The sequence below is a fragment of the Gobio gobio genome (genome assembly GCF_949357685.1).
Source record: "Gobio gobio genome assembly, chromosome: 21".
Taxonomy (NCBI): domain Eukaryota; kingdom Metazoa; phylum Chordata; class Actinopteri; order Cypriniformes; family Gobionidae; genus Gobio; species Gobio gobio.
Window position 1 is genome coordinate 18,635,517 of NC_137117.1, and position 27,785 is coordinate 18,663,301.

At 38.2% G+C, this 27,785-nt stretch overlaps 1 protein-coding gene across 1 annotated transcript in view; it reads left to right on the forward strand.

Annotated features, from left to right (window-relative positions):
• The window catches only part of plxna2 (plexin A2), a gene marked incomplete at its 5' end in the record, with an annotated part of 214,058 nt that overhangs the window by 155,693 nt on the left and 30,580 nt on the right, over positions 1-27,785 (forward strand). Inside the window, 6 exons of the mRNA XM_079802461.1 lie at positions 1,754-1,847; positions 9,884-10,123; positions 11,440-11,583; positions 12,599-12,833; positions 15,781-15,923; positions 16,432-16,700. Coding sequence (XP_079658587.1) covers positions 1,754-1,847; positions 9,884-10,123; positions 11,440-11,583; positions 12,599-12,833; positions 15,781-15,923; positions 16,432-16,700 — 1,125 coding nt within the window. The remainder of the gene's footprint in view (positions 1-1,753; positions 1,848-9,883; positions 10,124-11,439; positions 11,584-12,598; positions 12,834-15,780; positions 15,924-16,431; positions 16,701-27,785) is intronic.

Here is a 27,785-nt window from a genome sequence, read left to right on the forward strand (position 1 = left end):
AACGAAAGAAAAAAAAAAGATAAAAAATCTAATTTTGTGTTCCACAATATACTCATACAGGTTTGGAACAGCAAATGATGAGTGTGTAAATAATGACAGAATTAAAATTTTTGGTGAACCATCCCTTTAACAGAGGTTTCTCTTAAAATATTTTCAGGAAAATCACAAATGAGACGGACAGTAAGAATAGTTGGTGAAAGTTCGGTATGTACCTCGGTTTTGAAGTCACGGTTCGGTACAATAGCACAAAATAGCTTTTTTTTATTAAACATTGGTTTACTGAACAAATTGTGTCTATCCTTAAATTAATTCTATTATAACTAAAAGTTTCTTATGGATAAAAAAAATGATCTCTGCTAATGCTGTAAACTAGGAGCCCTTACTTGCATATTACTATGATATTAAACAACAAAGCCCAAACTATTAGCCTAAATTCAGTTGCTATTTATTTTTAGATATAATAATCAACACTCAAATAACACATTGTATGCAAACATGTAAACTTCACGTAAGGCAGTTTTTGCATTACCTTCTAAATCTAATTTAAAAAAATATGTTTTTACTCCAATTTGTTGTTGAAATATAATCATTTATAGCCTACACAGCGGCTGTCATTTTCATGACAGATTTATTTAAACATACATTAAATAATCAAGACATCAGTAATAGGTTAAGTAGAATATAATGAATATATAGGCTAATATAGTGCATATATTTAGCAAAATAATTCCTTTCTCTAGCGAACTAACAAGCTGTAAATGTAGGCTAATGCTACGTGACATCAAGCTGTTTTATTGACGTTTCAGGAAGTTGTAATATATCCTCAACATACCTTCAGATGTTGATTCATATTTATTCTTTGACTAGGAAGAGATGGTCGCGTTCACTCACGCGCCGCGCTGCCGCTTGGACTGACGCACCTATACAGTGATCTGTCAAGTCACATTAAAGAGCATCAAAACGGCATTTATTGTTTGAATTTGGTGATAAAATGGACAGAATACTTAATATGTTTGTGTGGGAACTCGGATTTGAAGTGTGGTCCGTGCGTAAAACAAACTGTTAACTGTTAAAGATTGCATTCGGTACACGTGTGGAAGTCCTGTACAGAAACGGTTCGGTACGAATACGTGTACCGTTACACCCCTAATAGATATTTTGGTCTTGGTAGAAATGTTTGAGCTCATACTGAGATCTCTGACTGTTGGTATCTCTCTCATTTGATCCTGTTACTATCTAGGAGAAACAATTGAGACATTGAATGGATCTCGTATGTGATTTTGCTTTGTGTGAGTGTCCCATGCCATGGCGTCAGTAGATGGGGTCACAACGCTGTAGCTGTTGTACCAGAGCGTTGCCCACAGTGAACAGAACAGCGTACGAGCGACGGCTGGCTAATGAAGTGCTCAAGAGTAAACAACTGAAACACCTAGAGCTAGAGCTCCTCACCCATTCCACTCCCAGACGCTCAGCTCTTTTGTTGTGCTTTATCAAGCTGTAGACATTCCCAGAATGCTAAGCAGGATCACCGCTGCTTCTGTTCCTTTAGTGTTTTCAAAGACGCGTCTAGTATGTTTGATTAAATCTACTGAAGCCAGTTAAAAGCATCTTTAATCAGAACCTTCTCAAAAGCTTATTATCTTCTAAGCGGCACATCACAAAGAAACAACTTTTGATTCAAATGGAGATGAGTTACTCCTGCGTCAAAGTTTTTACTTTCACCCCATTCACTTTCATCTTGTATGTTTTTCAGCGGACACACGCCTCTGGTGGTGACCGGGACGAACTTGGATGTCATACAGGAGCCAAGGATTCGGATCAAGTACGGCGGGCGAGAATCCGTAAATGTGAGTAGCCTCGTTTGCATTATCGGTGGTTCGTCAATTATCCACCCTCACTTTTTAAATGACCTTAGTTACCTGAGCTCAGGAGTTTGTGGGAGAATGGCTCTCTCTTGTGAGCTGATATCTCACTAGGGCCGACGCGATGAAACCAAATCGTATCAGTTCGACCTCCGAGATGCGTGACCTTGGGCAGTGGGATGCTTTGTCTGCAGGTTTGAGTTAATTATCGGTGACTTTCAGTAGAGAGAGGATCACACAATCTGCACGCTGCCTTTTTGTGATGCATTAGACTAATTTCTCTTTTCTGTTGACCCACGGAGGCGATGTCCGTCGTGACTCACTGCCGCAACTCCAGAAATCTCATATATCTCCTACCCACAAGTCTCTACGTGACCTCTTTTTTAAGCTGTGTATCTGTAATTTCGACTAAGTACCCTGCTGAATTATTCAGTCTGCGCAAAGTGGTGTGGATGAGGCATTTAATTTGAGCATTTTACTCGGCTCATACCACCTTTGCCGAACTGGCATTATTTGTAGAATCCTGCATAAAACCAGCTTCATCCAAAGCAGTATTGGTGGATATTGGCCAGTTAAAATGGGTTGTATTGGTTAATGGGCTTCAAAGGAAGATGAACTGTAGACACATTGGCTTGGTCAGCATAAAGATATCCCAAAAATAATAAGGCCCAAGGCCTGAGGAGTTGGTTCAAATTCAATCATGATACTGAACTTACGACACGATACTATCGTGATATTTTAAGCTGAAATAAAGAAGAGAGTTTTTTACTATTATTATTATTATTACTATATTATTATTAAAAAAGAATTCATATTATTTTATTAACAGGACCCACAAATATTCAACCACTGTATTATTATACATTATATTCAACATTATATATAGTAGTTTAATGTAGTAATGCCACGTGCGCTTTCAATGCAGGCATTCGTTGGATCTCTTTCACAGACTCTCACGGTGCTCGCCATATAACTATACATATAAGAATATACCATCTAAAACGCTTTGAATAATCATACTAGCGCTTTGGATGGCCATGGGTCTGTTGAAAGCGCTATAAAAGTGCAGTCCATTTACCATTTACTACTAAAACTAAATGTGATATGGGGGTTTAAAGGATATTTGCACTTTCATTTTGAGGAGTCCTGTTCCTGCAGCACGTATGCGCTTCAGATGATCAATGCCATCAATCACAGTTATAATTGCAAGAAAGCATATCAAAATGACCAATTCCAAACTGTACATGGTAAGATCATCCAAAGATTGAAATTCTGCATTTACTCACTCTCATGTGGTTGTCGCGTGTCTAATCAGAAGACTTGGATTTGGATTAAACCACTCAATATGGTTATTTTTACGATGCCTTTATGCAATTTTTGGGATCTTTTAAGTTTTAGAGGAATGGACTTTAAATGGAGGGACAGAAATGTGTTTGAAAGTTTAACAAAAATCTTAAAGGTTTGAAACGACATGTCGGGTGAGAACATGATGACAGAATTTACATTTTTGGGTGGATTATACCTTATAAATACAGTAAGCTGAGCCTTGGATAAAACTAACTCTATATCGCGAATCATATAATTTACATCAACGACACATATCGTCACATTTTTATATCGCAATATCTGGATATAACCATGTATTATTACACCCCTAATAAACTCAAAAGATAGTTAATTTTATTGATATTAATTATATATATATATATATATATATATATATATATATATATATATATATATATATATATATATATATATATATATATATATATATACATATATATATATATACATATATATGTGTGTGTAATTAATCGCACCTAACATTTTATGTTTTTGATATATTTTTACATTGTAATATTTTCACATTTAATCTTAAAATGAATGTAGAAACAACAAAGGCAGAATATTTAATCTAACAGGTAGAAAATATACAGAAATTGAAAAAAGTTATCAAACACTTCACAGTCTTCACTGCATAAATTATAAATGAAATATAGATTAATCCTTATTAAAGCTACAAAGTTCAGTCTTTTGCTCTATGGTTAACATTAATGACAGAGAGCAGCAAGTTTATTAGGCTGCTGTCACTTTAAGATCTGAATCTGGATCCGGATCTGACACGCATCCGATGTCCTCACAACTCTTTGCGTTCATTTAACACTTTTTGTCCTACTTTATATTAGGTGGCCCTAACTACTATGTACTTACATCAAAATATAAGTACAATGTACTTATTGTGTTCATGGTGTATTGCAAAACACTTTTGCTGATATTGAGGTAGGATAGTGTTACATTAGCAGGGACAGGTGTGGTGGTATGGGTAAGTTTAAGGGTAGGGTTAGGTGTGGGAAGTGTCAACAGTGTAATTCAAATTTTAAATACAGAAATGAATTACATGCAGGTATTTACATACTCTAATTTTGACAGCCCTAATAATACAGTATGTATATACTGTATATGTCAGAGGGAGGAATATGTCAGTGGCAATATTGGTCTTTGTACATTTGCATGTCTATGAGCAATATGATATGTAAAACGCGTCTTTTCAAGTGTGGAAGTGTGCAGAACAGCACTAATCACACATTATCTCTTACTTTACTGAGGTGAAAGCAAAACTGCTATAGCCATCCTTTCTCTGTTTCCGACAGCGTGACTGCACTTCAGTCCCCAGCTGTACAGATGTACCCATGTGCGGGTAGTTCTCCTGAAAGTCACTTTTAGTAAAAGAGACACCGACTGCGCAATGAGGAGTGACAGAAGCTTGCGTTCCTCCACGCTTCACAGAGCCCAGGGCTCTTCGAGTTCTTAAAGGGACTTCTGAAATATGTTGTGTGGGCGCTGTCTGATGTGTCAGGTGCTAGTGCTGTCTCTTTCTTTCTTTCTTTCTCTTTCTTACTCTTTACAACAGAGCAAGAAAAAGAGAGGTATACATCGAAAGGTTGGCTTCCTCCTTTCAGACATCATCACCAAAGACTTAACCGGGCTTTGATTCCCTGCATTTTTATTAACCGTTGAGGTTAAGATTATGTATTTCTTCATCCCCCCTTTTCCTCTGTATTTTTTGAGAGGGAGATGGACAAAACAGCCGCGGAGTCTGGCAATCAAAGCCGAGCGCCCGTCAAGGCAGCCTTCAAACTGTCATCTGCCTCCTCCCCAAATTGCTTCTCTTCCTCCTCTCCTCCCCTCCTGTTACCTGGCGGGGTTCTCAGAAGCCGAGCGAACGGCAGACAATTGCCTTTGTGCATCCTGCTGTACCTGTCACCAACCCGCAATTGAGACATTAATCATTTTCCTGATTATAGCTAAAAGATTAGTTTTTCTACCTTTGTCTTCTCTTGAGGAGGAGAAGAAGAAGAAGAAAATCGCTTGACACATGCGGCAGCGAAGAGATTCGGTAATGAAGTCTAGAGACGAATTCCTAAAGCGTTGCACGCCACTATCTGAGCCGATCACAAAGGCACTTCAGTTTTTTTCTTCTAAAACGAAGCGATCAGACGCTCCCACCAATCAGTGTCAAAGACCTCCCCAGATACCTCGGATAAGAGCGCGCTCGCAAAAAACCAACATGAAGAACATGAACTATGGATGATAAAAGCATCTTAGCATTTAACAGAGCCATGGGCGTTTGTCTACAATCGTGCAGATGCTTATAGTTGTTCTACATTCACCCTAATTTCCATTCCTCTCATTTTTTTGCCATTATATAGTTAAATGCGCATTTACTTAAAACAACAAAGGGCATAATTCAGAGCTGGTGGGCAGCTCTGCTTAGTCATTACCATAAAAGTTTTTATTCTCCTGTGTCAGTTTTCTGTTGAAGGTTCAGAAGAAGATATCATGCTGTTCATACTGTACATCACTTTCTGTGTTTTAATAGAGCAGAAAAGGTTAATGTTTAAAAGAGTAGTTAAATATGACAGATGAAGTGAAATAACACTGATTATCTCTTCATCATGGCACCTGTTAGTGGGTGTGTTTATATTAGGCAGCAAGAGAACGTTTTGTCCTCAAAGTTGATGTGTTAGAAGCAGGAAAAATGGGCAAGCGTAAGGATTTGAGCGAGTTTGACAAGGATCAAATTGTGATGGCTAGACGACTGGGTCAGAGCCTCGGGTGTTCCTGGTCTGCAGTGGTCAGTATCTATTAAAAGTGGGCCAAGGAAGGAACAGTGGTGTACTGGCGAAAGGGTCATGGGCGGCCAAGGCTCACTGATGCACGTGGGGAGTGTGGTCCGATCAAACAGACGAGCCACTGTAGCTCAAATTGCTCAAGAAGTTAATGCTGGTTCTGATAGAAAGGTGTCAGAATACACAGTGCATCACAGTTTGGCTTCTTTCTGCAGGAAACAAAAAGCAAAAATGGTTCAGGAATGGTTTGAGGAGCACAACAATGAGTTTGAAGTCTGATCCATGGAGGCCCCACCTCTCAACTTAATAATAGACTTCAAGGATCTGCTGCTAACATCTTGGTACCAGATACCACAGCACATCTTCAGGGGTCTAATGGAGTTCATGCCTCGAAGGGGGACCAACACAATATCAACACAATAGTCATAATGTTATGCCTGATCTGTGTATTTAGGAAGTCAGTGGGGTCCAATGTTGTTGTTTTTGGACTCCGCTGACTCTCATTGTATGGACAACAATTGAAACATTCTTATGTATGTCTTCAAGATGTCTTTGTTTGTGTTCCACCGAGGAAAAGAACATCAGGATGAGTAAATGATGACAGACTTGTCATTTTTGGCTGAACTATCCCTTTAAGGCATTCGTACCTTTTCCACTGACCCGAGTAACTCGAGACAGATTTTAGCCAGGGAACACCATCACTATGCAACTCTTTATCCTAGAGACAGAGAGATGAGCGGAGAGAGATGCTTGGATTCATTAGTTTAGGCGGGTAGGACTGTGCTTTGTGCTGAGTCATGTGTCAGTTCATGGAAGAACCTGAATCCAATTATTTCAGAGAGACAGGAAAGGATCCCAATTATTTCCACAGCCAAATACCTGCAGCTACTGCAGCCTGGTCATGGAAGGACAGAAGAGGAATGTTCTTAGTCTGGTGCAGGCTAAAAACACATTTGCTTTTGACCCACTCAGTATCTACATTTCCTTCTGCTACCAGCAGGTGTTATTTAAAATACAATTAAAACCTGTTAATTAAATCCAGCCATGTGGAAAGCTACATTTTTCCCCCCACTGTTGAAAAACTGGTAGCTTGATGTGGGCGGAAGTGAAGAAACAAACTGGTACAGCAAGACAAAATGCGACAACAGCCAGTGTGTGTCCAGCCAGTTTGAAACAGATGGCGTGCAGAGGCTGCGCTAGGCCCTTCCAGGCTGTGCCAGGCTGGTGGTGGCCACAGCATCTGTCTCCGACATGGCACTGCCACGGAAGGACAGAGAAACACACACACGGTTCAATCGCATTAGACACTCATCTTGTCCTGCTTAGCTGGGCCGCAGCGTCGTGCGCCGTTCAGAATGGCTTTTCAATTCAATAACACAAAGGTTGCAGGTTCAGTGTTTAGTAGGAGTGGTCCATGAACTGGAGAACTGCTGGAACAGTCCTCCGCTGTCATCACCAGAGTAAGTAATAATTTAGTGCTCACTTTAATCCAGAGTGAGAAACAGTACACTTACTACAGCAACAATATCCCTGAAGCAATCTGGTTTAAGTGTTTTGCTCAAGGGCACAATGATGATAGTTCATGGATCTTGTGGGACTCAAACCTGCAACCTTCAAACACATCATCCCATACAAATGTTCAACTGTTTGGGGTTGGTAGGCTTTTATAAGATACGAAGGATCTTATGCTCACTAAGGCTGCATTTATTTGATCAAAAATACAGTAAAAACAGGACAATTTTGAAATGTTATTACATTTAAAATAAGTCTTTTCTATTTTAATATATTGTAAAATGTAATTTATTCCTGTGATGGCAAAGCTGAATCGGCATCGTTACTCCATTCTTCAGTGTCACATGATCCTTCAGAAATCATTTTAATATGTTAATTTGGTGCTCCTATTATTTTCAGTGTTGAAAACATCCTCTTGCTTTTTATCTCATCTAAGAATCAGTTTTTCATCAATTTGACAAGATCTGCATTTCCACCGTGCCCTCTCGGTTACCTCATGTGTGGTGCTGTGGAGTGTGTAACGGGATTACAGGTTTTGATGACAGTGTGACTTTAGAGTTATTGAATCCTATTCATTTTTAACCAGATCCAGCCCTTCTGAGCTGCAGAAGAGCTTCTGTTATCATGCAAACCTACAGAAGAGACCCGAGCTCACAGAGGCGACGTCAAATATTGTTCAAACCTACATGCTGTTCAGTCAGCTGCCATGAAAGTTGTAATTTTGGAAGCATGTTTTCTTTTTACATTTTTTCCTGACTTTAAGTTATCGTAATAGGCCAGTCCTTCTAGATGCTTTGCTGTATTTGAGGAAAAAAACTGAACCAGAAGTTTGCAGGTTCAAGTCCTGGTTCGAGTTTTTGAAAGATATTCAATGTAAAATACACTTTCAGAGGGACGAAACATCCACAAATCCAAATGTTCAAAACCAGAGGCTGTATTTTGCTTGTTTTGTGGCTTATTTGTTTCTCAGACTGTCAGATCATTCCAAGAATTCTTTTGTTTTCTTGTAATGGCACTGACCTAGAGAGCAAGCAAAAGCCAATACCAGTTAATCACTGACAAGAAAACCATCTCAATCTCAGAATTGACAAATATCTCTTATTATACACTCTTCGAGTGCCGAGTGAAGTGGAAGAGCACAGGAATGAGGAACCAAAAGCTATGGAATGAGATGCACCCTCAGACTCACGAAAATCAAGTTTGTGTGGTCAAAATGAGTTAGTATCGATTGCGGCTCTGACTGCGAGGAGGCGAGATGCGAGTAGGAGGTGTGGTGCTCGCCGGTCCTGCCGTGCTTTGAAGATATTTAGCTCTAATTAAGTTTCTCCCCTGAGAGTCGTGGAGAAGAAAGAAATGAGATGAAAACCTCCCGGCACAGTCAGAGTTTCACAGCAATCAATTTTGTTGTTCGAGCGTCAGTTGCTGCTCTCTGCTACTCCGAGGGAACGGCTCAGTGCCTGTGAGCATAGACGTGAGTGCGTCCGTCAAGTGTGACTGCTGATGTTTATAGAGTACAGATCACAGTTGTTGCACACTTGAGGTATGAGAGTGCTACAGTTTGCATCATTTCAGCGCAACAATGAAATTACAGCGATGCATTGAGCTCATGAAATGTCAAACTTCTGACGAAGTCCAGACCATGTTTCCCCTAATTCCGCTAAGAGTGTTTTGTAGAACATTATAAATAATAATGAAAAAGAAATTACAGAAAATTAAACCTTTTTAAGTACCTTTTTTGCATTATTTAAATATGTTCATCCAATAAATGACATTTCCCTCCAATATTTCATTGCTTTGTTGTTGTTGTTAATTGTACTCATTTTTAGTTACCCATTAGATTCTCATTATTGTAGTAAAATTTTTTTACTTGTTTTTAATTTAAAATAACAAATAGCATGCATTCATGTTAATTAAAAACAAATACCACTATGATATACTAAAATGGTCATGAACATAATTTCCCAATGTAACAAATGCAGATGGTCCTAAAATATGTTTCTTTTACTTCAAGCAAAAATATGAAAAATACTTCTTCTTCTTTTTCAAGTGACCCGGACATGTAGATACGCCAGCCCATTTCTGTCACGAAGTACAAGCGAGATTCGATCAGAAGAGTGTAACTTACACTTTTAATGTTTGTTTCTGATTTTTGAGTTTAAACAGTAGTCTTTCCTTTGTTCTCCAGCTCCGTTGTTGTCTAACAAAAGAAAAATGCATCTGCGGTCTTTTCAGTTCAGTAAAACACTTGAAAACAGATGGTATCAAAGGGATCTTAATGGGAAAGAACTGAAGTGAGATGAAACAATGAATAACAATTACTCTCGAAAACTGGTGATGAAAATAAAGCATATTTCTCTCTCTGTCTCTCATTTCCAGGTGTGTAAGGTTCTGAACACCACGGCTATGAGCTGTTTCGCTCCCTCACTGACAGCAGAGTACAGGCCGGGTTTGGACTCAGTCAAGCATGCAGACGAGTTTGGTTTCATCTTCAATAATGTGCAGGCTCTTCTAGTGTACAACAACACTAACTTCATGTACTACCCCAACCCTTACTTTGAGCCTCTCAGCACCAATGGCATACTGGAACAGAAACCTGGCTCACCTATCATTTTAAAGGTAAGTCCATCCACCACACGCTCAACCCTTTGACATGAGAGGTACAGATCAGACTGTTACTATCCAAGCATATACAATGTATCCTAAAGGTATATACTGTATGTATATACACAGGGCCTAAAATTAGCACTAGTCAGGCGGCAAATGCGAGAATCGGCGAGTTGGCGAGTAAATGAAACGGTGTCACTCACTAGTTAGCCGGTAACATTTTTATGAATTCTAACAATGCATCATTGTGAATAAATGTTAACGCCACTCAGGACAGTTAACAGGCCAGCGCTAAATCATCACAAAAGTTTTAGCCTCAACAAAAGTGAAGATGAGGCGAAAGGGAGCTCATTTCGTTACTCGCACGCTGTGTGCACAAGCATCCGAAGCGCGTGCCCTGAAAGCCGCTTCTCAGACAGTGTGCAATATTCCTGCTGTCTGCGTTTTTAATGTTCAACAACAAAGAAAAATCACTCACTGCTCTTGACCAGAGGCGGAGAGTAGTGAAATATTTTTTAAATTCTACTCAAGTACATATTTCAAGTATATGTACTTAACCACAGTTTTTCTTTGGAAAACTTTTACTTCACTTCATTCCAAAGCATAATGTTGTACTTTTTACTGCATTACATAGTTTTTTTTTTTTTTTACTTAAATACTTAATTACATAAAAAAAAATTACTTTCTTACTTTTACTTTTAAAACTTTCTTACTTCAAAGTAAAACTTTGAATTACTTTTACTTGAGTAAAAGTATACAGTACTGCATTTTTTATGTAAATAAGTATTACATGATATTCAATATGAAACGTAGTGCAGTAAAAATTACAATATTATGTTTTGGAATGTTGTGAAGTAAAACTTTTACAAAGAAGAACACTGATAAAGTACATATACTTAAAAATACTTCAATACTGTCCGCCTCTGCTCTTGACTGAATAACTTTTACAACTTTAATAAGGATTCATTAATAAGGATGTTAAATTTACTGTATAAAGTGAATACTATGTATTATATAATAATACTATGCAGTATTATTTTACATTTGCTTTCTTTTTCTGTAAATTTCTTTAGGCTAGTAGTTTTAGCTGAGTATTGAAATTGGAATAGAGGATTGTGAATCAAAAATGTTGTTGTCATTACTTCCTGTTTTTGCAAAAACATGGCCGGTAAAGCATTTTTATGGCTGGTAAAATTTCAGAAGTCACTGGCCATTGGCAGGTTTGGCAAAAAGTTTGTTTTAGGCCCTGTATATACACATAGCTATTCAGTAGTGTAAGCTTTTCAAACGTAACTAACCTTCATTCACATGTGCTGTGTGTGTACCAGGGTAAGAATCTGGTTCCTTTGGCGTCCGGAGGAGTGAAGCTTAATTACACTGTTCTATTAGGAGAGACTCCCTGTTCTGTCACCGTATCTGAGTCTCAACTCCTGTGCGAACCACCGAATCTCACCGGCCAGTACAAAATCATGGTAAGTATGCATGTGTATTTCGAAAAAAAATGTTGGCCACATCCAGCTCAAATCTGTTGAATTTTTTTCTGAAATATTTTTCAATCCAGATCGAAATCTGAAATCGGATTTTTGATTAATGGAAACGTGTCTCAGTACCTTTTTTTCCCCTTCTTTAAAAACAAACAAAACACTTTTATTCAGTGAAGAAGCATTTAAAAGGGTTAAAAGAGACATTTATAATGTTACAAAATATTTCTATTTCAAATAAATGCTGTTCTTTGAACTTTCTATTCATCAAATAATAAATGCATCACAGTTTCCACATAAAGCAACACAACTGGTTTCAACACTGATAATAAGAAATGTTTCTTGAGCACAAAATCAGTATATTAAAATGATTTCTGAAGGATCACGTGACACTGAAGACTGAAGTAACGATGCTGAAAATTCAGCTTTGCCATCACAGAAATAAATTACATTTTAAAATTAGAAATAATATTTCACACAATTACAGTTTTAACTTTATTTTTGATCAAATAAATGCTGCCTTGATGAGCATAAGTTTTCTTTTAAAAACATAAAAAAAATCTTATTGACACCAAATATTTGAAGATAGTAAATAGTTTTTCCTCCTCTCTTTCCATAATGAGATTTCTGATAAAGAAAAAAGTCAGCTGTAATGATCAGTGTTTACTAGAGACCTGTGCTGTTGAGGTGGGTGTTAAATGCCCTTGCTCATTATTTACTATTGTTGTACCGCTGGTGAAGATGCAGGCCAGACCTTCAGCAATGCCACAGTCTTGTTGCTGTCACCAGGTTCCCTAGAAACAGAAAACCAATTACTGTTAGTGCTGCCCAAAACTTACTCAAAGCAATGTGTATGTGGTTTTTTGTCTCTATTTTTTGATGGTTCAGTGGGTAAGGTATATTTTTACACTCTGTATCTCGGCGTGTGCATCTATATATGTGTATCTGTGTGTGCATTTATTCTTAACTGATTCTCATGTGTATATATCTGCGTTTGTTCTCTCAGGTGCAGGTCGGTGGTCTGCATGTGTCCCCCGGTTCAGTAAACATTCTTTCTGACAGCCTCCTGACTCTTCCTGCCATTGTCAGCATCGCTGCCGGTGGCGGACTGCTTCTCATCATCGTCATCCTCGTGCTTATTGCCTACAAGCGTAAATCCCGTGAGAACGACCTCACACTCAAGCGACTCCAGATGCAAATGGACAACCTGGAGTCCAGGGTCGCGCTGGAGTGCAAGGAAGGTGAGAAAGACAAACATCGCCTTTTCACTTTGTTGCTTTATTGATTATTTGTGTTTATTTGGGATGTATGTGTTTATTATGACCACAAAGCAGGACTGTAATGTCTTGGATAAAACATAGTTTAGCGAGTCAGGTAATAATTAGAGCATTTCAATCGGTTTCTGACACTTATCCTTTTAGGTCCTGTTTACACCTGGTATTAAAGGGTTAGTTCACGCAAAAACGAAAATTAGCCCAAGATTTACACATCCTAGGTGTATATGACTCGAGTTATATAAAAAAAAATGTCCTGGCTTTTCTAAGCTTTATAATGGCAGTGAATGGCCAAGTCCTTAAAAGTGCATCTATCCATCATATAACTGCTCCACACGCCTCTGGGGGGTTAATAAAGGCCTTCTTAAGCAAAGTGGCAAGTTTGTGTAAGAAAAATATCCATATTCAAAACTTTATAGACTAAAATAACTAACTTCTAGAGGGCCGCCGTGCACATCTATTTATGGAGAAAGAGTAACCCTTGAACCCTTGACGCATACGTATTGATGAAAGCGGAAGCGCAGAGGATAGAGCAAAACAAAAGGCCGGTCATGAATTATAAGTCTAAAACGAGAGTTTATAAAGAGAAATGGCGGAGGATTTCGATTTAAGATAAGAGGGGGGCTTGAGTTTGTTGCCCAGCACTATCCGCGGGAGGCCTTAAAGCCTGTGATGCTCCTATACATCGCGTCAGGGGTTACTCTTTTGCGTACGGCTTTCCTGCCGCAAGTTAGTTATTTTAGTCTATAAAGTTTTAAATATGGATATTTTTCTTACAAAAACGCGCCATTCCCCTTCAGAAGGCCTTTATTAACCCCCCAGAGTCGTGTGGAGCAGTTATATGATGGATAGATGTACTTTTATGGACTGAATAAGCCATTTTATTTGTCTGAAAGAAGACTGTCATATACACCTAGGATGACTTGAGGGTGAGTAAATCATGGGCTAATTTAAATTTTTGGGTGAACAAAAATGTGTTTTTGTTGATCGGATCACAAATAGACGAGGGAGACGCGTTTACACCTGGTTTTAATCTGTCTCTTTTATCCACTTTCAATCAATTCTGTCCTGATTTCTTCGAGATGTGGGTCTATGGCGGGTAAATGAATGGGCTTTGAGAGATGTTTCAAGATTCTTTTTCGATTTAATGGACGAAATAATCTCGGGCAATTTACATATGAATGTGAAAGAAGATGACGGAAAAACATACGGAGAGCAGCAGCTTTCATTTCTTCTCTAATAGCCCGTAAGCCGCAAGAGTGTGAAATCTGGAATTGTGAGAGAACATTGTGCTTGGTACGTTTTTCATCTTCAAACCAATCTTGGGTCTTCAGCCGACAAAGTTTAAATCCCGTCTGACTAGAGTGCATTAGGTCAGTAGGCGGAGAGTAGGCGGTCTTTTGTGGTTGTTTGAACGCATTCGACCACGAAAGCAATCTGGTTGAATGCGATTTCGACTATCTCTGGAACTGGTCAAAAGTGGACAAGCTCAAAACGCTTTAGACCCCATTTACACCTATATTTAGCGTCGTACATTTGTGATCCAATCGACCAAAATGCATTTAATACCAGCCTTAGAGATGGCTTGTCTCTTTTTTGAAAACTGTATATTAATATTTAATATATAAATATGCATTTAAATGCCACAAAAAATTTGTGTTTTAGTGGTTGTTTTCTTATTAATCAGATTTCACCAATTAAATCTTTAGTCATAGAATGATGCAACACACAGCGAGGGTTCCAGGAGGCTGACAGATAAAACAGATTTTCTTACACACAATGCAGACAAAAGAGTGTCCCTGACCCATGGTTAGCGGGGCTGAGAGGATGAGGTTTGTGTTGACTGACTCTAGAGCCAAGAGGAATATAAGATGCAGAAGTATTAAAGGGGCAGATTGAGCCCTGCACTCCATGAACGCCTGCGAGAGCATTTAAGAGGAAAGAAAAGGCATAGAGAGAGACGCCGGACCAAGATGAAGAGAGGGAGGACAGGTGAGGGGAGACGATAGAGTGAAGGCAGAAAGAACATTCCAGAAAGGAGAAATAAGGAAACGTGATGGGAGAGAGAAAAAGAGATAGATAACTCCCTCAGGGAAGAGTGCTGCCCCAGGCTCTGTCAGAGTGGACCCAATTAAAGACATCCCACCTCCAGTCTCCACCAGCAGGGGACAAGCACTTCAGCAGCTTGCAATTTACTCTCTGTGTGTTTGTGTGAGTGAGAAAACCATAAATAGAGAGAAGCTGAGAGGTTATTTTGGTTTGCTCTCTTCGTCTGCCTGCAACAACCTTCAGGAGCTTCATAAAAACCTCAAACTGGACAAAACAAAGTCTTCCGAGATGTTGATTAGAACAGCAGTACAGGTTTTGTGTTTGGAACTTTTATGTAGCAACAAACCCAAAACTCAAGAAATGTTCATAAAACATTAAAAAAATTAAGAAAATTAGTCCTATTTTAGGACCATTTTTGATGACAATTGACATATTGACTGTGAAATACTTTCTGATCTGATAAGATTAATAATGCTGTATTATTAATATTAATAATTATTATTATTATATTTATTAATTCATAAAAAAACATTTATGTTATTGGTGATTTTCATTATAATAGTCATTTTTAAATAAATATATTGTTCATACATTTGAATGCAGTTGTTTTTCTTTATAATTTAAAGCATAGTACAACAAATACTACTATGATGCTCTTTATATTTACTTTTTTATTGTATTACAGTAAAAAGAATTTGATAAGAATGTCGATAATAAACAAAAATAAGCTTCATTTTCTTAAAGCAAAATATAATTAGTCTCTATAGATTTTGTGGCACAAAAATGACCTGGACACTGAACTGTGAATTACTCAGTGTATTGAAATTTTGTCCCTTTTTTTCCTCCTTCTCTGTTTTGTTTGTAGCTTTTGCAGAACTGCAGACGGATATCAATGAGTTGACGAGTGATCTGGACCGGGCTGGTATTCCCTATCTGGATTACCGCACCTATGCCATGAGAGTGCTATTCCCTGGCATCGAGGACCATCCTGTGCTCAGAGAGCTGGAGGTGTGCTGCGGTCTACTTTAACACAAGTCATTTAATGAACACTTTTCTCTAACAAGTTGTCCTAACCAGGTGCACCATGTGACACAATCATAGCCAATCTTTAAAGGTGTTAGTTCACCCCAAAATGAAAATTCTGTCATTAATTACTCACCCTCATGTAGGTCCAAACCCGTAAGACTTTCATTCAGCTTCGGAACACAAATGTGTTCTAAAGATGAACAGAAGGGGTTACAGGTTTGAAACGACACAAGGGTGAGTAATTAATGACAGAATTTTCATTTTGGGTGAACTATCTCTTTAATAAACCGTTATATGGGGCAGGATTGTGGACCAGTGAGATTCACTTTGGGTGGGGCTACCCAGCTCAATGCCATATCAATAGAAAACAACTGACCATCAACATGTCCTTTCTGGTTAGAACATTGTGTAGTTTACATGTGCTCTTTTTATGTAAATTAAGTATTTAAGGATTCTAGTTCATTGACAAAGATGTTGTTGTGTGTTCCAGGTCTCTGGTAATGGGCAGCTTTGTGTTGAAAAAGCTCTGAAGCTGTTTGCCCAGCTGATAAACAACAAGGTGTTTTTGTTGACATTCATCCGTACGCTGGAAATGCAGCGCTCCTTCTCCATGCGTGACCGTGGTAATGTGGCGTCTCTCATAATGACGGCTCTCCAGGGTCGACTGGAATACGCCACCGATGTGCTCAAACACCTGCTCTCCGACCTCATCGACAAGAACCTGGAGAGCAAGAACCACCCCAAACTACTTCTCAGGAGGTTTGTTGTTTACTTCATGTTTGCGTTTTTTTTTTTACTTTGTAGTTTTTGATTTTACCTTTTTACTTTAGATTGTAATATAGCTGTTTGTGCATCCGCAAAGTTACAAAGTCCACCCCAAAGGGAGTGAATCTCTCCAGCAAAAAACACCTGCCTTGAACCCCTTTCTTCTGTGGCATATCTACATCACCATGTAACACATTTGCATAATGCCCACCAGCTCGCTCTCAAACATCGGTAGTTATTAAGCCAGAAAGAGTTTATCACCAAACACTTCTGGAGTTTCAAAGTCATCATCTGATTGGTTGAATTCTACAGGATGTCCGCGAGACGTGTGTGTTGCGTTTTATAACGGTCCGCCTGGAAACAAATGCCACGACTCCAAACTCCCTCGTGGAAGAAGAATGCCATCATGTTTACAACTGTGACAATGAGCGCTTACCAGGATCAACTAAACGCTGGATTTTCAAAAGTGTTTTAAGTTCGCAGCTCCATTGTTGCAGTAAACTTGAACAACGTTCTTGAACAAATAATGTATAGATGCACATGTATGTCTGTTATGGCAGGGACATCGACTTTACATTTCCAACTGTGATTGGTTGCGTTAAATGTCAGTCAAACGCTGTCCTGGGCGCAGTGTTAATTTCGTTGACGAATAATTTTCATCATAATTTTCATCAACAACCTTTTTTCACTGACGAAAACGATACGATAACTAAATAAAAACTAGTGTTGGATGACCAAAACAATGACGAAAATCAACTGTCATTTTCGTCAACAAATAAAAACGAGACGAAAATGTTTGGGAGGGACGATTAGGGAAGAGATCCAGTCAGAACTGATATCCTGTGTAACAGATGCGCACATTTGATTTTTGACCGTGCTGATCTAACCGCTGGAAAACACTGCGCTGTTGCGCTTCGACAGGCTCACGCATCCCCAATACAGCACTCCAGAGCGGCTCACAATCAATGAACATTAGCGCACATTTATGCCGTGCAATTGTTTATGAACTAATGCTGATGAATAATGACAATGTTTACTTTACGATGTTAATATAGTAATATGTTTTAGACGGTTGTAACAATGCATATTTTATCTCATCTGAACTTGAATGAGAAACTGCAACAGAGGCGCAAACATTTCAAAATAGAGTCCCGGTGTGTTTCGAGCTTGTTTATCATTAAAAGTCACACATTATATATTCGTTTTTGGTTACACAATAAACTGTATTTAATTTCATTCCCATTTAATTTATAGTCAGGAGGAAGGACCAGTATTTGACACATATTCAATAAAGTATCAGGGTTATAATAGTTAACTAAAACCATTTAAAAAAAACTTCATTACTTGAAATTAAATAAATGTTAACTGAAATAAAAATAAATAAATAAACAAACTTATTTGAAGCTTTAGCTTAACCTGATTTGGCCTACTGACCAAAACAGAAATACAAAGTTATAAAAACTATATTGCTATTTTTAAAAAACAGACAAAAAAAGTGAATTGAGCTCTCTTTCGTGTATTTTTAATGTCAAAAACAAAATGATGTCAAAATGTCAGTTCGAGTGACAGTCGGTTTTGTAATGCTTAAATGCTTAATGTATTACAATTTAACTAAACTCATTAGATTTTAGGAGACTTAGGCCAAATCCCATTTCTACCCCTTAGCCCTTCTCTTTCCCCTACCCCTTCGTTTTGCGCGTTCACGTGAAGGGGTAGGGGTGTCTCGATTCTTTTTTGGCTGGAGTGGTAGGGGTAAGGGGAAGGGCCAGATAGCCCTTCAAACGAAGATTTTCCAGGACCACACTTCGAACGAAGGGGTATGAGGAGTTTCCCTCCACCGACTACCGTGCTGCTAGAATGTGTGTGTGTTGCCAATCGGGATCGATCACTTGCCGTTTCTCCGTAGCTTGCTAAACGCACTATTTGGGTGATCTGAACACATTTTAATAATAGTTACAAATATATATCTGGTCATCCTTCATAACGCAGTCGATATTTACAATACATATCGTCCGTAAACTCTCGCGTTACCAAGGCAACGACTGACTTGACGTATAACATTATCGCAGCACCACAGTGGATAACGAAACCATATCCGTACCGGCCGGCTCGGATCAGCACGGAATGGAACGGTTAATAAACAAAGAGAACAGTTTTGTCCCATGGAAAAGCGGCTTCAGTAGTCTTGTATGTTCTGTATCATTCTGTATCATCTAAGGTAACTCTGGCTCATATGTTTTTGAACTGAAAACGAGCGTCATTTTATTAAGTCCAAATACAGCGCAAAACTCTGTTGGGAGTGAGTAATTTATTAAACGTGCTCACGCCTGATTTCTGTTAGATATAGCCTATGCACTTCATTGCTGTTCATACTGGTTAAATGTCACAGGATTTTATAATAAAAGAAACAGGGTAAGATGATGTGTAATGGTATAGTAGTGGTGTCCCATTTCTTAGGGGAATATTTTCACCCCTACGCCTTGGCACTCTGTTTCAAGGGGAAAGGGGAACAGGTAGGGGTAGGGGAAGGCGAAGGGGTATAAAATAGAATTGGGATTGGGCCTAAATCTACTGTAGATTTAGTCGACTAAAATCTTATGATATTTAGTCAACTAAAACTTGACTAAAACTAAAAACAATTCAAATGGCAGACTAAATGGCATTTTAGTCAAAAGACTATGACTAAAACTAAATCAAAATTTGCTGTCAAAATTAACACTGCCTGGGCGGTCATTGACCAATGAGAGCTGCGATAGAGTCCAGACCTTCTGCCGTCAGTCTGAAGGTCTGGCTACGCGAGACTAATGTTTTGGTAATGCTGTTTTTTGTTTCACTGTGAGGGCAAAACATTATTACATGGACTTCCAAAGGTAGAAGAATTGAAGAATCAGTGATTGTTTTTTAATACTATTTCTCAGCAGTAATAACACAACCTTTTTTGTGTTCTCGCCATTTTTGTAGCAACTGCTTTCTGAATCATGCAGGTTGATGGAAAAATGAAACAGTTATAACGTCACATCTGCAAATATAAGAGCACTGTGAAATGTCTTGCACAAGTCGTGCTTAGGGAAGTGGTTCGGGTTCAGCTTGTTCTTCTTGACTGTCATTATTGAACTGATACAGCAAAACTGTAGTTACAGTACCGTACAGAACATAATTACAGTATTTACAGCAGCTCAGGAAGCCTCTGGACTTGCCTGTTATGGTAAGGGCTAATCGGTAGACTAATCACAACAGATTAAGGTCGGCTGACCAATCAGAGCAGACTGCGGTTTTGGAAGGTGGGTTTTAAAGGGGTCCTATAATGCCCTTTTGACAAGATGTAATATCAGGTGTGTTTGAAAGCCCCTATTTGGGTGATAGCAAAAACACACTGTTTTCCATTTGTCACTTTAAATGCAAATGAGCTGCTCCTCCCCACCCCCTTTTCAGAATAGGGCTGGTACTTTACAGCTCTCACTAGTTTGGATAAACGACAACAACAACTGGAGTGTTTAGAATTCGCAAAGATGGATAGATGCCAACTGTTTGACCAACATTTTTAGAATATGTCAGTTCCGCACGTTATATTTTGTGAATGTGAAAATGATCAAAAACGCTGGTGCTGGCTGTCAACTTTTTTTTTTAAACGCTGGCGTGGAAAGAGTTAAAAAGCGATTTCTTTAAAAGAAAATATTTCCCTTTGCATTGAACTTTGAGCATCGTAACTTTGCAGATATTGTTCATGCTCAAACAGCAACATCACACACTAACTAAAGTTAAAAAAGTGAAATCATAATCAAGGACCCCTTTAAAGAAACCAAAATTAAAACAGACAATATAAATTATAAGAAAACTAAGTTGTTGTTTTTTTACATTAGATCATGTTAACATATTCTAACAGACCCCATAAAACAAAATTTGTAAATGAGCATAATGGTGGCTCTTAAAATGAATACATTACTTACTGATCTTAAAGTTTTGCACTGGTATCTTAGCCAGCGTTATAGCTATATTGATTCATGATCTATTAGTCTGCTTCCCTCCAGTCTCTCAATACAGCCCAACTGTCAGTGTCACTTATCATTTGTGAGCGAGGTACTCATAAAACATTCATGAGCAGCTCAAATCCACTTGTTTTTTCCTCACTCGCGCTCTCGGCTTTCCCTCTAAATTTATATAGGTTTTTATAAGTCTTTCCAAAGCAGCGTATCAACTAGAAGATTTAGACTAATAATGATTAAACAAAGAGTTGCCCGAGGGCTAACACACAGCACAGTCCGCGGCCGATTTCATTACGGCCCCGCTTGATGGAGGTGATTTGTTCCCGCTGACTGCGGCGTTATATCAGCTATACATCACACTTTGAATATTCAAAGCAGACAGGCCAAACAAACACCGCAGCCGTTCCTCGTTCGCGGCTCTCTCGCTCTTATTGAATGATTTTTGGTGTTTCATTACGTGACTCAGCTCATTAATAGTCACAGTAAATAGATGCAGGGGAAATGTGGATTACGCCGTTATTTAACGTGACAGACGCGGCATCTCTCTCATTATCTGCTGTCATTAGGAACACAAAACACTAATCCCCCCGCGCTGGCAGGCTGGGCCATGGGAATCAGGGGCCTGTGGTTTTAGATGGCACTTTTTCCCTTTTTTTCTATGGGAATTTAGGAGATTATTGATTCGACATGCTCCTTTTGGTCTCGTTCGCAGCTTCTTGTCTTCACTTTTCCAGGAAGCATCTGGAGAACAAGAAGGCTGTTTTAGAAACCCTACAAATCCGTCTCTTTCTGTTGTGTTTTCATTCATTTACTCTTTCCTCCCTCTTCCACTATCGTTTTCGGACATGTAGTTTCCTGTCGGTGTTATGGTTAAACGAACACTGCTGTTTCCGCGACTACTGCTGGCCTCCACTCCCTCCACATCGATTGGGCTCCATCTCACTAATTTTCTTCTCTGTTCCTTTAATAAAAGGCATTACTCTCTTTCTCTCTCTCTCGTTCTCATTTTCTCTTCGTCTCAAGCATTTTGATTTCAATTGATCCATGTGGACAAACCCTGCCCTTCCTATGACCTCTTTCTGTGTCTGCTCCTCATCTTAACATTTCTGGGATAATGGATTACATCTGGAGCTTGTCCCCCCTCAGTGAGCGATGCATTCGCTGGCGTTCCAGGGTATATCTGAAGAGAAAACGGCCTTATTTCATGTTGTACAGATACATTTAGTGAAGAATTCTGAATTGTTCTTTAAAAGCCATTTTTGCCATTCAGGGTGTAATCATCCAGACTACCATTATTGGTGACCATTGACCATTAACCATAACTCCTTAGAGTATTAGTACCTTAGAGTAGCAATATGTCCTTAAGGTACTACTATGAACATTTGAGGTGTAAAAAAAAAAAAGGGTACTGCCCCAGTGACAAGCTGTTGTACCCCTAAAGGTACCATTTTTGCATATTTTCTCTGAGAGTGTACCCTCTTAATTCCTATGGAAGCAGTAAGGGTGTACTTAGTTTGTCACCCATGGCGTTTCTATTTTGGCTTTATTTTTGTTAAATAAATAATGAAACGGGGTAAAATGTCACTTGTTGTTGTTCATCTGAGGTTGTATTTACTTAATTTAAGATCTGCCAAGGACCAGGGGGCGTATTACAGAAACATCTTAACTTTAGAATCCTATCTTATCTGTTTGGTAACCATAGCAATATCAGTTAGGACCGTATTTAGGACAAACGCTATTACATAATGACATTTCTTAAGTGCATAATCTTATCTTAACTATGGATAGGAAACAGGTACTACAGAAGCATCCTAACTAGACAAAAAAGCTGTCTTAACTTTAGGACAACCCCACTGGTGTCCTAACTTCAAACCTTTTTGAAATCCAATGGTAAAAATCACGGTACAAAAAGCTTTTTTCGAGATTGGCGTTACATTTATTGATTATACAAGATGAAGAGCAGCGATGTTTGATGCTGGAGAGACTTTTGGAGGACCCAGAGGAAGTGCTGCGCTTTGATGATAAAATACTCATAAATAATGATTGTGCATTATCTCCCACAACACATGATTGTACAGTTAGTTGAGGAGCAATTACTGGTCATTCATCAAGTGACTAACGCCTTACTTTTTTTGTTGTTGTTGCAAAAGGCGATTTATAAAAAAGGCTTTAACTTTTCAATGGAGCTTATCAAAATTTCACTCTCTGCCGCACTGAAATTAAAAGCACGCCGTTGTTTCTCCATTTTGATTTTAGGTTTACCTCAGGAGCAGTTTGCGCATTGTTGGTTGCTTGGTAGCAGACCCGACAGTTGATTACTGAAATCGATGGAGCGGTTTAAGATTTCCTAACTACAGTTAAGATGAGATTTTGAAATCTCATTAACTTATCATGTCTTATCAAATCTAAATTAACTTGTCATGTCTTGTCAAGTTTCAGAGCTAAGATAGAACGTTTCTGTAATACGCCTCCTGATGCATAAAACCGTAGAGTTCAATAGGGTGTCCTTCACCCACATGGGCACCAAGGCTCAACGTACCGTACAACACAAACCGCTAGGCAACAGCTCCCACTTCCTTTTGCTGTTTTAATAAAGAACAAAGATCCACAAGTAGTGCATCAGCGTCACATTTCGAGCTGACAATCATTACAAGTGAACTACTGTTATGGTGTGCGATCCTTCTACATTTTCTTGATGTAAGAACAAAGGACATTCATGTGTGTTAAGGAAAATAATGAATGTCAAAGATGCCTGTAGGGCAGTTGCTTGCAAATGAGACATCTTTTAAGAATCAGACAATATCAACAGAGAGACTAATTTATTTTCATAAAGTGACCCACTTGCATTTAATGATAACCGACTGTGAAAAATAACAAGGGCCTGTCTGGTCTCTGCTGTCATCAGAGTGACTGCACGTTTCATTTCAAATAGCCTAAAGCGTTGTTGGCATTAATATTTGCTTGTCTATTATTTTTTAATCTTTATTTGATTATGGAAGATATGGAGACACTTACAAGGCTTGTTATGGGCTTCTGTTTCCATCTGGATCAGCAGGGAATGTGATTGTTTTCAGCGCATTCATCACTTCAGTGGGAAAGCCACAATAAATCAAATCTCAGTCACACTGTGTGTAAAAAGGTTTTCATTGGCTTTTTTCCACTCTTCATTGACAGAGACATTAGAGAAAAGACAGATAATTGCATTGGAGAAAGATAAGATATGTGGGATAAGGTTCTGGCTGGATTCGAACCTGTATCTCCTGCACCTCAGCCACAGCTCAACATGTCTAGTGCATGGTTTATGGTTTTGTTTTTTGTTCTGTTGTTTTGTTTTCTATATTTGCTTTTAATATAATGGCCTGAAGCTGTTTGTGGTGGGTTACAGAGTTAGTGTAGCATATATTTGGGCCCTTTTTCAAACTTTTTTGTCGATGAGCATCATGGCTCATTGGATCGGTGCTAAACACTAGGCAACGGCTCTTACTTCACGTAACTTTTGAGTTTTTGAGTGTCTTTTTGGTCTTTCTCTCCTTCATGTTAATATCTGTGGAGGACTGTGGCTAAAAATGGAACGGCTCCATCGCTTCAGGCTCTCTCTCGCTTCTGTTTGTGTGTGTGTACATGTTTTCACCTAATGAGATTTGCAGGCACCCAGAGCCACTCAGAATGGACTATTAGTGAGACACATTGTGTTGTGTGTCGCCCCTTCAATGAAGCATTCCTTTATACCCCTCGAGACACACACACACACACACACACACACACACACACACACACACACACACACACACACACAACTCATAAACACACTAATAGCTAATAAAACCCTCATGTTCATTAATGAAACTCTTTTAAAAAAGCAAGCAAGCAAAAAGAAATCTAAAATTGCTGAAGAAAAGGGAAAGCACACTTTTTAAGAGCAGACAGAGGCACAATTACAAAAAAGCCTGGTGTGAGTTTTAGAGAACGCAAAAACTCATTTAGGTGCTCAAATAGCTACTATTAACAGTTTATTCATTCTCTCACTCGGAGGCAAGCAGTGTGTTTGTGCTTCCTGGTGAAAGAAAATAGTGATTCGGTAGCAAAAGATTTCTTTTAAAGCATCAAGTTGTCAATGAAGAGATTTTGAAGATTGACTTCTGTGGGTCTGAAATATATTTTGAAGCCAGATATTGACTCTGAGCCCCTGCAATATGAAATATGTCCGTGTACCAGGAGAGTGCCCAATTCCCATGTGCATTTGAAAATGCCAAGCCAATTTCCTGTTCATTTTCTTTGTTAGAACTCAATTTCCAGCCATTTGTGAAACTGGTTTGAGAAGCTCAAAACCGGATGCTTCTTATAAACTAGTTTCACAAGGATACTGCATTTTTGAAAGGGGGGTACATTTAGTTCAGTAACTGGTTATTTAGGCTGTATCTGTAGTTTTTTTTTACCTCCGTCATCATCTGTCAATGATCGCTGATTGACTGAGACAGGAAAGAGACAGGAAACAGTCTTGCAAGACCTGATGCAACCAGCATCAAACGCACTGTCATTGTAGTGTCTATGTACACACACACACTCACTGAATGAGTGTCACATATGAATGCACTCATCAATGCACAAATACACACAGGTTCCTCTCGCTCCAGCATCCAAAGTCCCTCAGCTCTCAGACCCAGAGAAAAACAGGTAGGATACAAAGGGAAGTTGACAGGCTTAAAAGAGAATATATAAACATAACCATGTTTTGTATAGACAGCCACACACGCTGCTGAATAAAACACACAAATACGCAGGCCTTTAGAAAAATCACACAGACTTGCGCTCTCATGACCACTTTCCTTCATTTCACTCCATCTTGCGTCACTCCTTCTATTAGCCCATCTCTATTCTCTCTCATTTCATCTGTGTGAGACTGATTTATTAACCAAACCTTATTCACTAAAATGCACTATTATTAAATGAGCATACTTTGGCGTCCTCGTTATTCGACAGCCATGTGTTCTTTTTTTGTGTAAAATTAGCATTTCTCATCCACTAATGCATTAACCTAGATGAGTGAATACCAAAAAACAAATGCAGCATAATGCAAATCACATCATATTTATGTTAATGGCCTCTTAAAGTCTGAATACACAAACTCGAAACCCCTCAGTGCTCTAATAACTTTTTTTTTAAAGCAGTCCATCCACTCAGTGGCCATCATAACTGGTTTCTAGTATAGCTTCTGTCTACTTGAATGTGTAAAATCGCCAAATCGGTCTGTTACGCCAATGAAATGAAAAAATTGGTCCCCTCCAACCAGTAATTCATCTCAGCGACCATCTATAGAAGAGAAACAGTATGCATTTTTGCATTTCATCTGCACTGTTTATGTGCATATGTTTTAGACCCTTTTTTAACAGTCATGTGCTGCTATTATTGTTTTGTCATGCTTTCGTGGTATTTGCTTTTTTAAGACAGTGTATTAAGTTTAGTTTGACTAATTTGGTTTCATTCTTATGCGGTACATCTAGCTATTTTGGAACACAAGACTGTGTGTTTAAACTAGTTTAGTTGGATTTTTCAGCAGGGATTTGTCAGTTCCCATAGGGAAGACGAATCATAAGTGGTGTCTCATTAATATCTCAACTTTCTTCCAGAAAGCAATTACATAGAGAGCAAATAGAGACTCTTGCTTGTGTCTTCTGCTTCTCAGTTTCAGAAATCTCAATATTTGCTCACACTGTGCTCAGATTTTTGTGAAGTCTGTGATCATAAGTCAAGTATCTCAATATGAACTTAATCGTTTCTCATCAGATTCCTAGGAACTTTATTGCACTACAATCATACAGTATGTCAACAATTGTCTAGTGTATTTCTACTTTTGGTAACACCTTAGTTTAATGTCCTATTCTTACTATTAACTAGTTGCTTATTAGCATGCATATTAAAATATTGGCTGTTTGTTAGTACTTATAAAGCATATATTAATGCCTTATTCTGCATGACTATTTTCTACATCCCCAATACCTAAACCACTACCTTACTAAACATTAATAAGCAGTATTTAGGAGTTTGTTGAGGCCAAAGTCATAGTTAATAGTGAGAATTGGAACCTAATCTAAAGTGTGTCCCTACATTTATTTCTCCTGAATAATTTTAGGAAAAACATCTAAGACAAGAAAGCAATCAATTAAGTATCTTGAGATGTGAATGAACAATATACAAGCAATACAAATGTCCTGCTAATTCTTATGTGCATTCTAGAGCAAAAAAGACCAAAAGTTAAGGAGGGCGGCACTAATCACTCTCTTTTTGTGACATACACAACCGTTCAAAAGTTTGCACTACTGATAATACTACTAGTAGTTGTACTACTAATGTAAGTACTAATACTACTAGTTGGCATTACTGATAATCTTAAATTTGAAAGAAATGATTATGTTTATTCAGCAAGGATGTGTTAAATTGAGCAAAAGTGACAGTAAAGATTTATAATCTTACAAAATATTTATATTTTAAATAAATGTTGTTTCTTTTTTTAACTTTCTGTTAATCTAAGAATCCTGAAAGAAATGTTTCACATTTCCACAAAAATACTAAGCGACTGTTTCCCGGTTGTTTAAAAAAAAAAAAAAAAATACACAACTGTTTCCAACATTGATAGTAATCAAATGTTTCTTGAGCATCAAATCAGCATTTCTGAAGGATCATGTGACACTGAAGACTGGAGTAATGATGCTGAAAATTCAACTTTGCCATAACAGGAATAAATTACATTTTACAATATATTTAAATAGAAAACAGTTATTTTACATTTTAATAATATTTCACAATATTACAGTTGTTGCTTTTTTGTATTTTTAATAAAATAAATGCAGCCTTGGTGAGCATGAGACTTCTTCTAAAAACAAATCTTACAGATCAAAAACCTTTGAACGTCAGTGTATATTAAATAAACAGTTAATTTAAGTTGTTTTAGCTTATGTTTGATCAAAAAAATGCATATGAGCATAAGAGACTTTCAAAAACTGTCTAAAGTCACCTGGTCACATGGATATGCAGAGATTACAGTTTATCACCGTCAGGACCTGACCTCTTTAAACACACCTCATCTTGTCTCACCGAT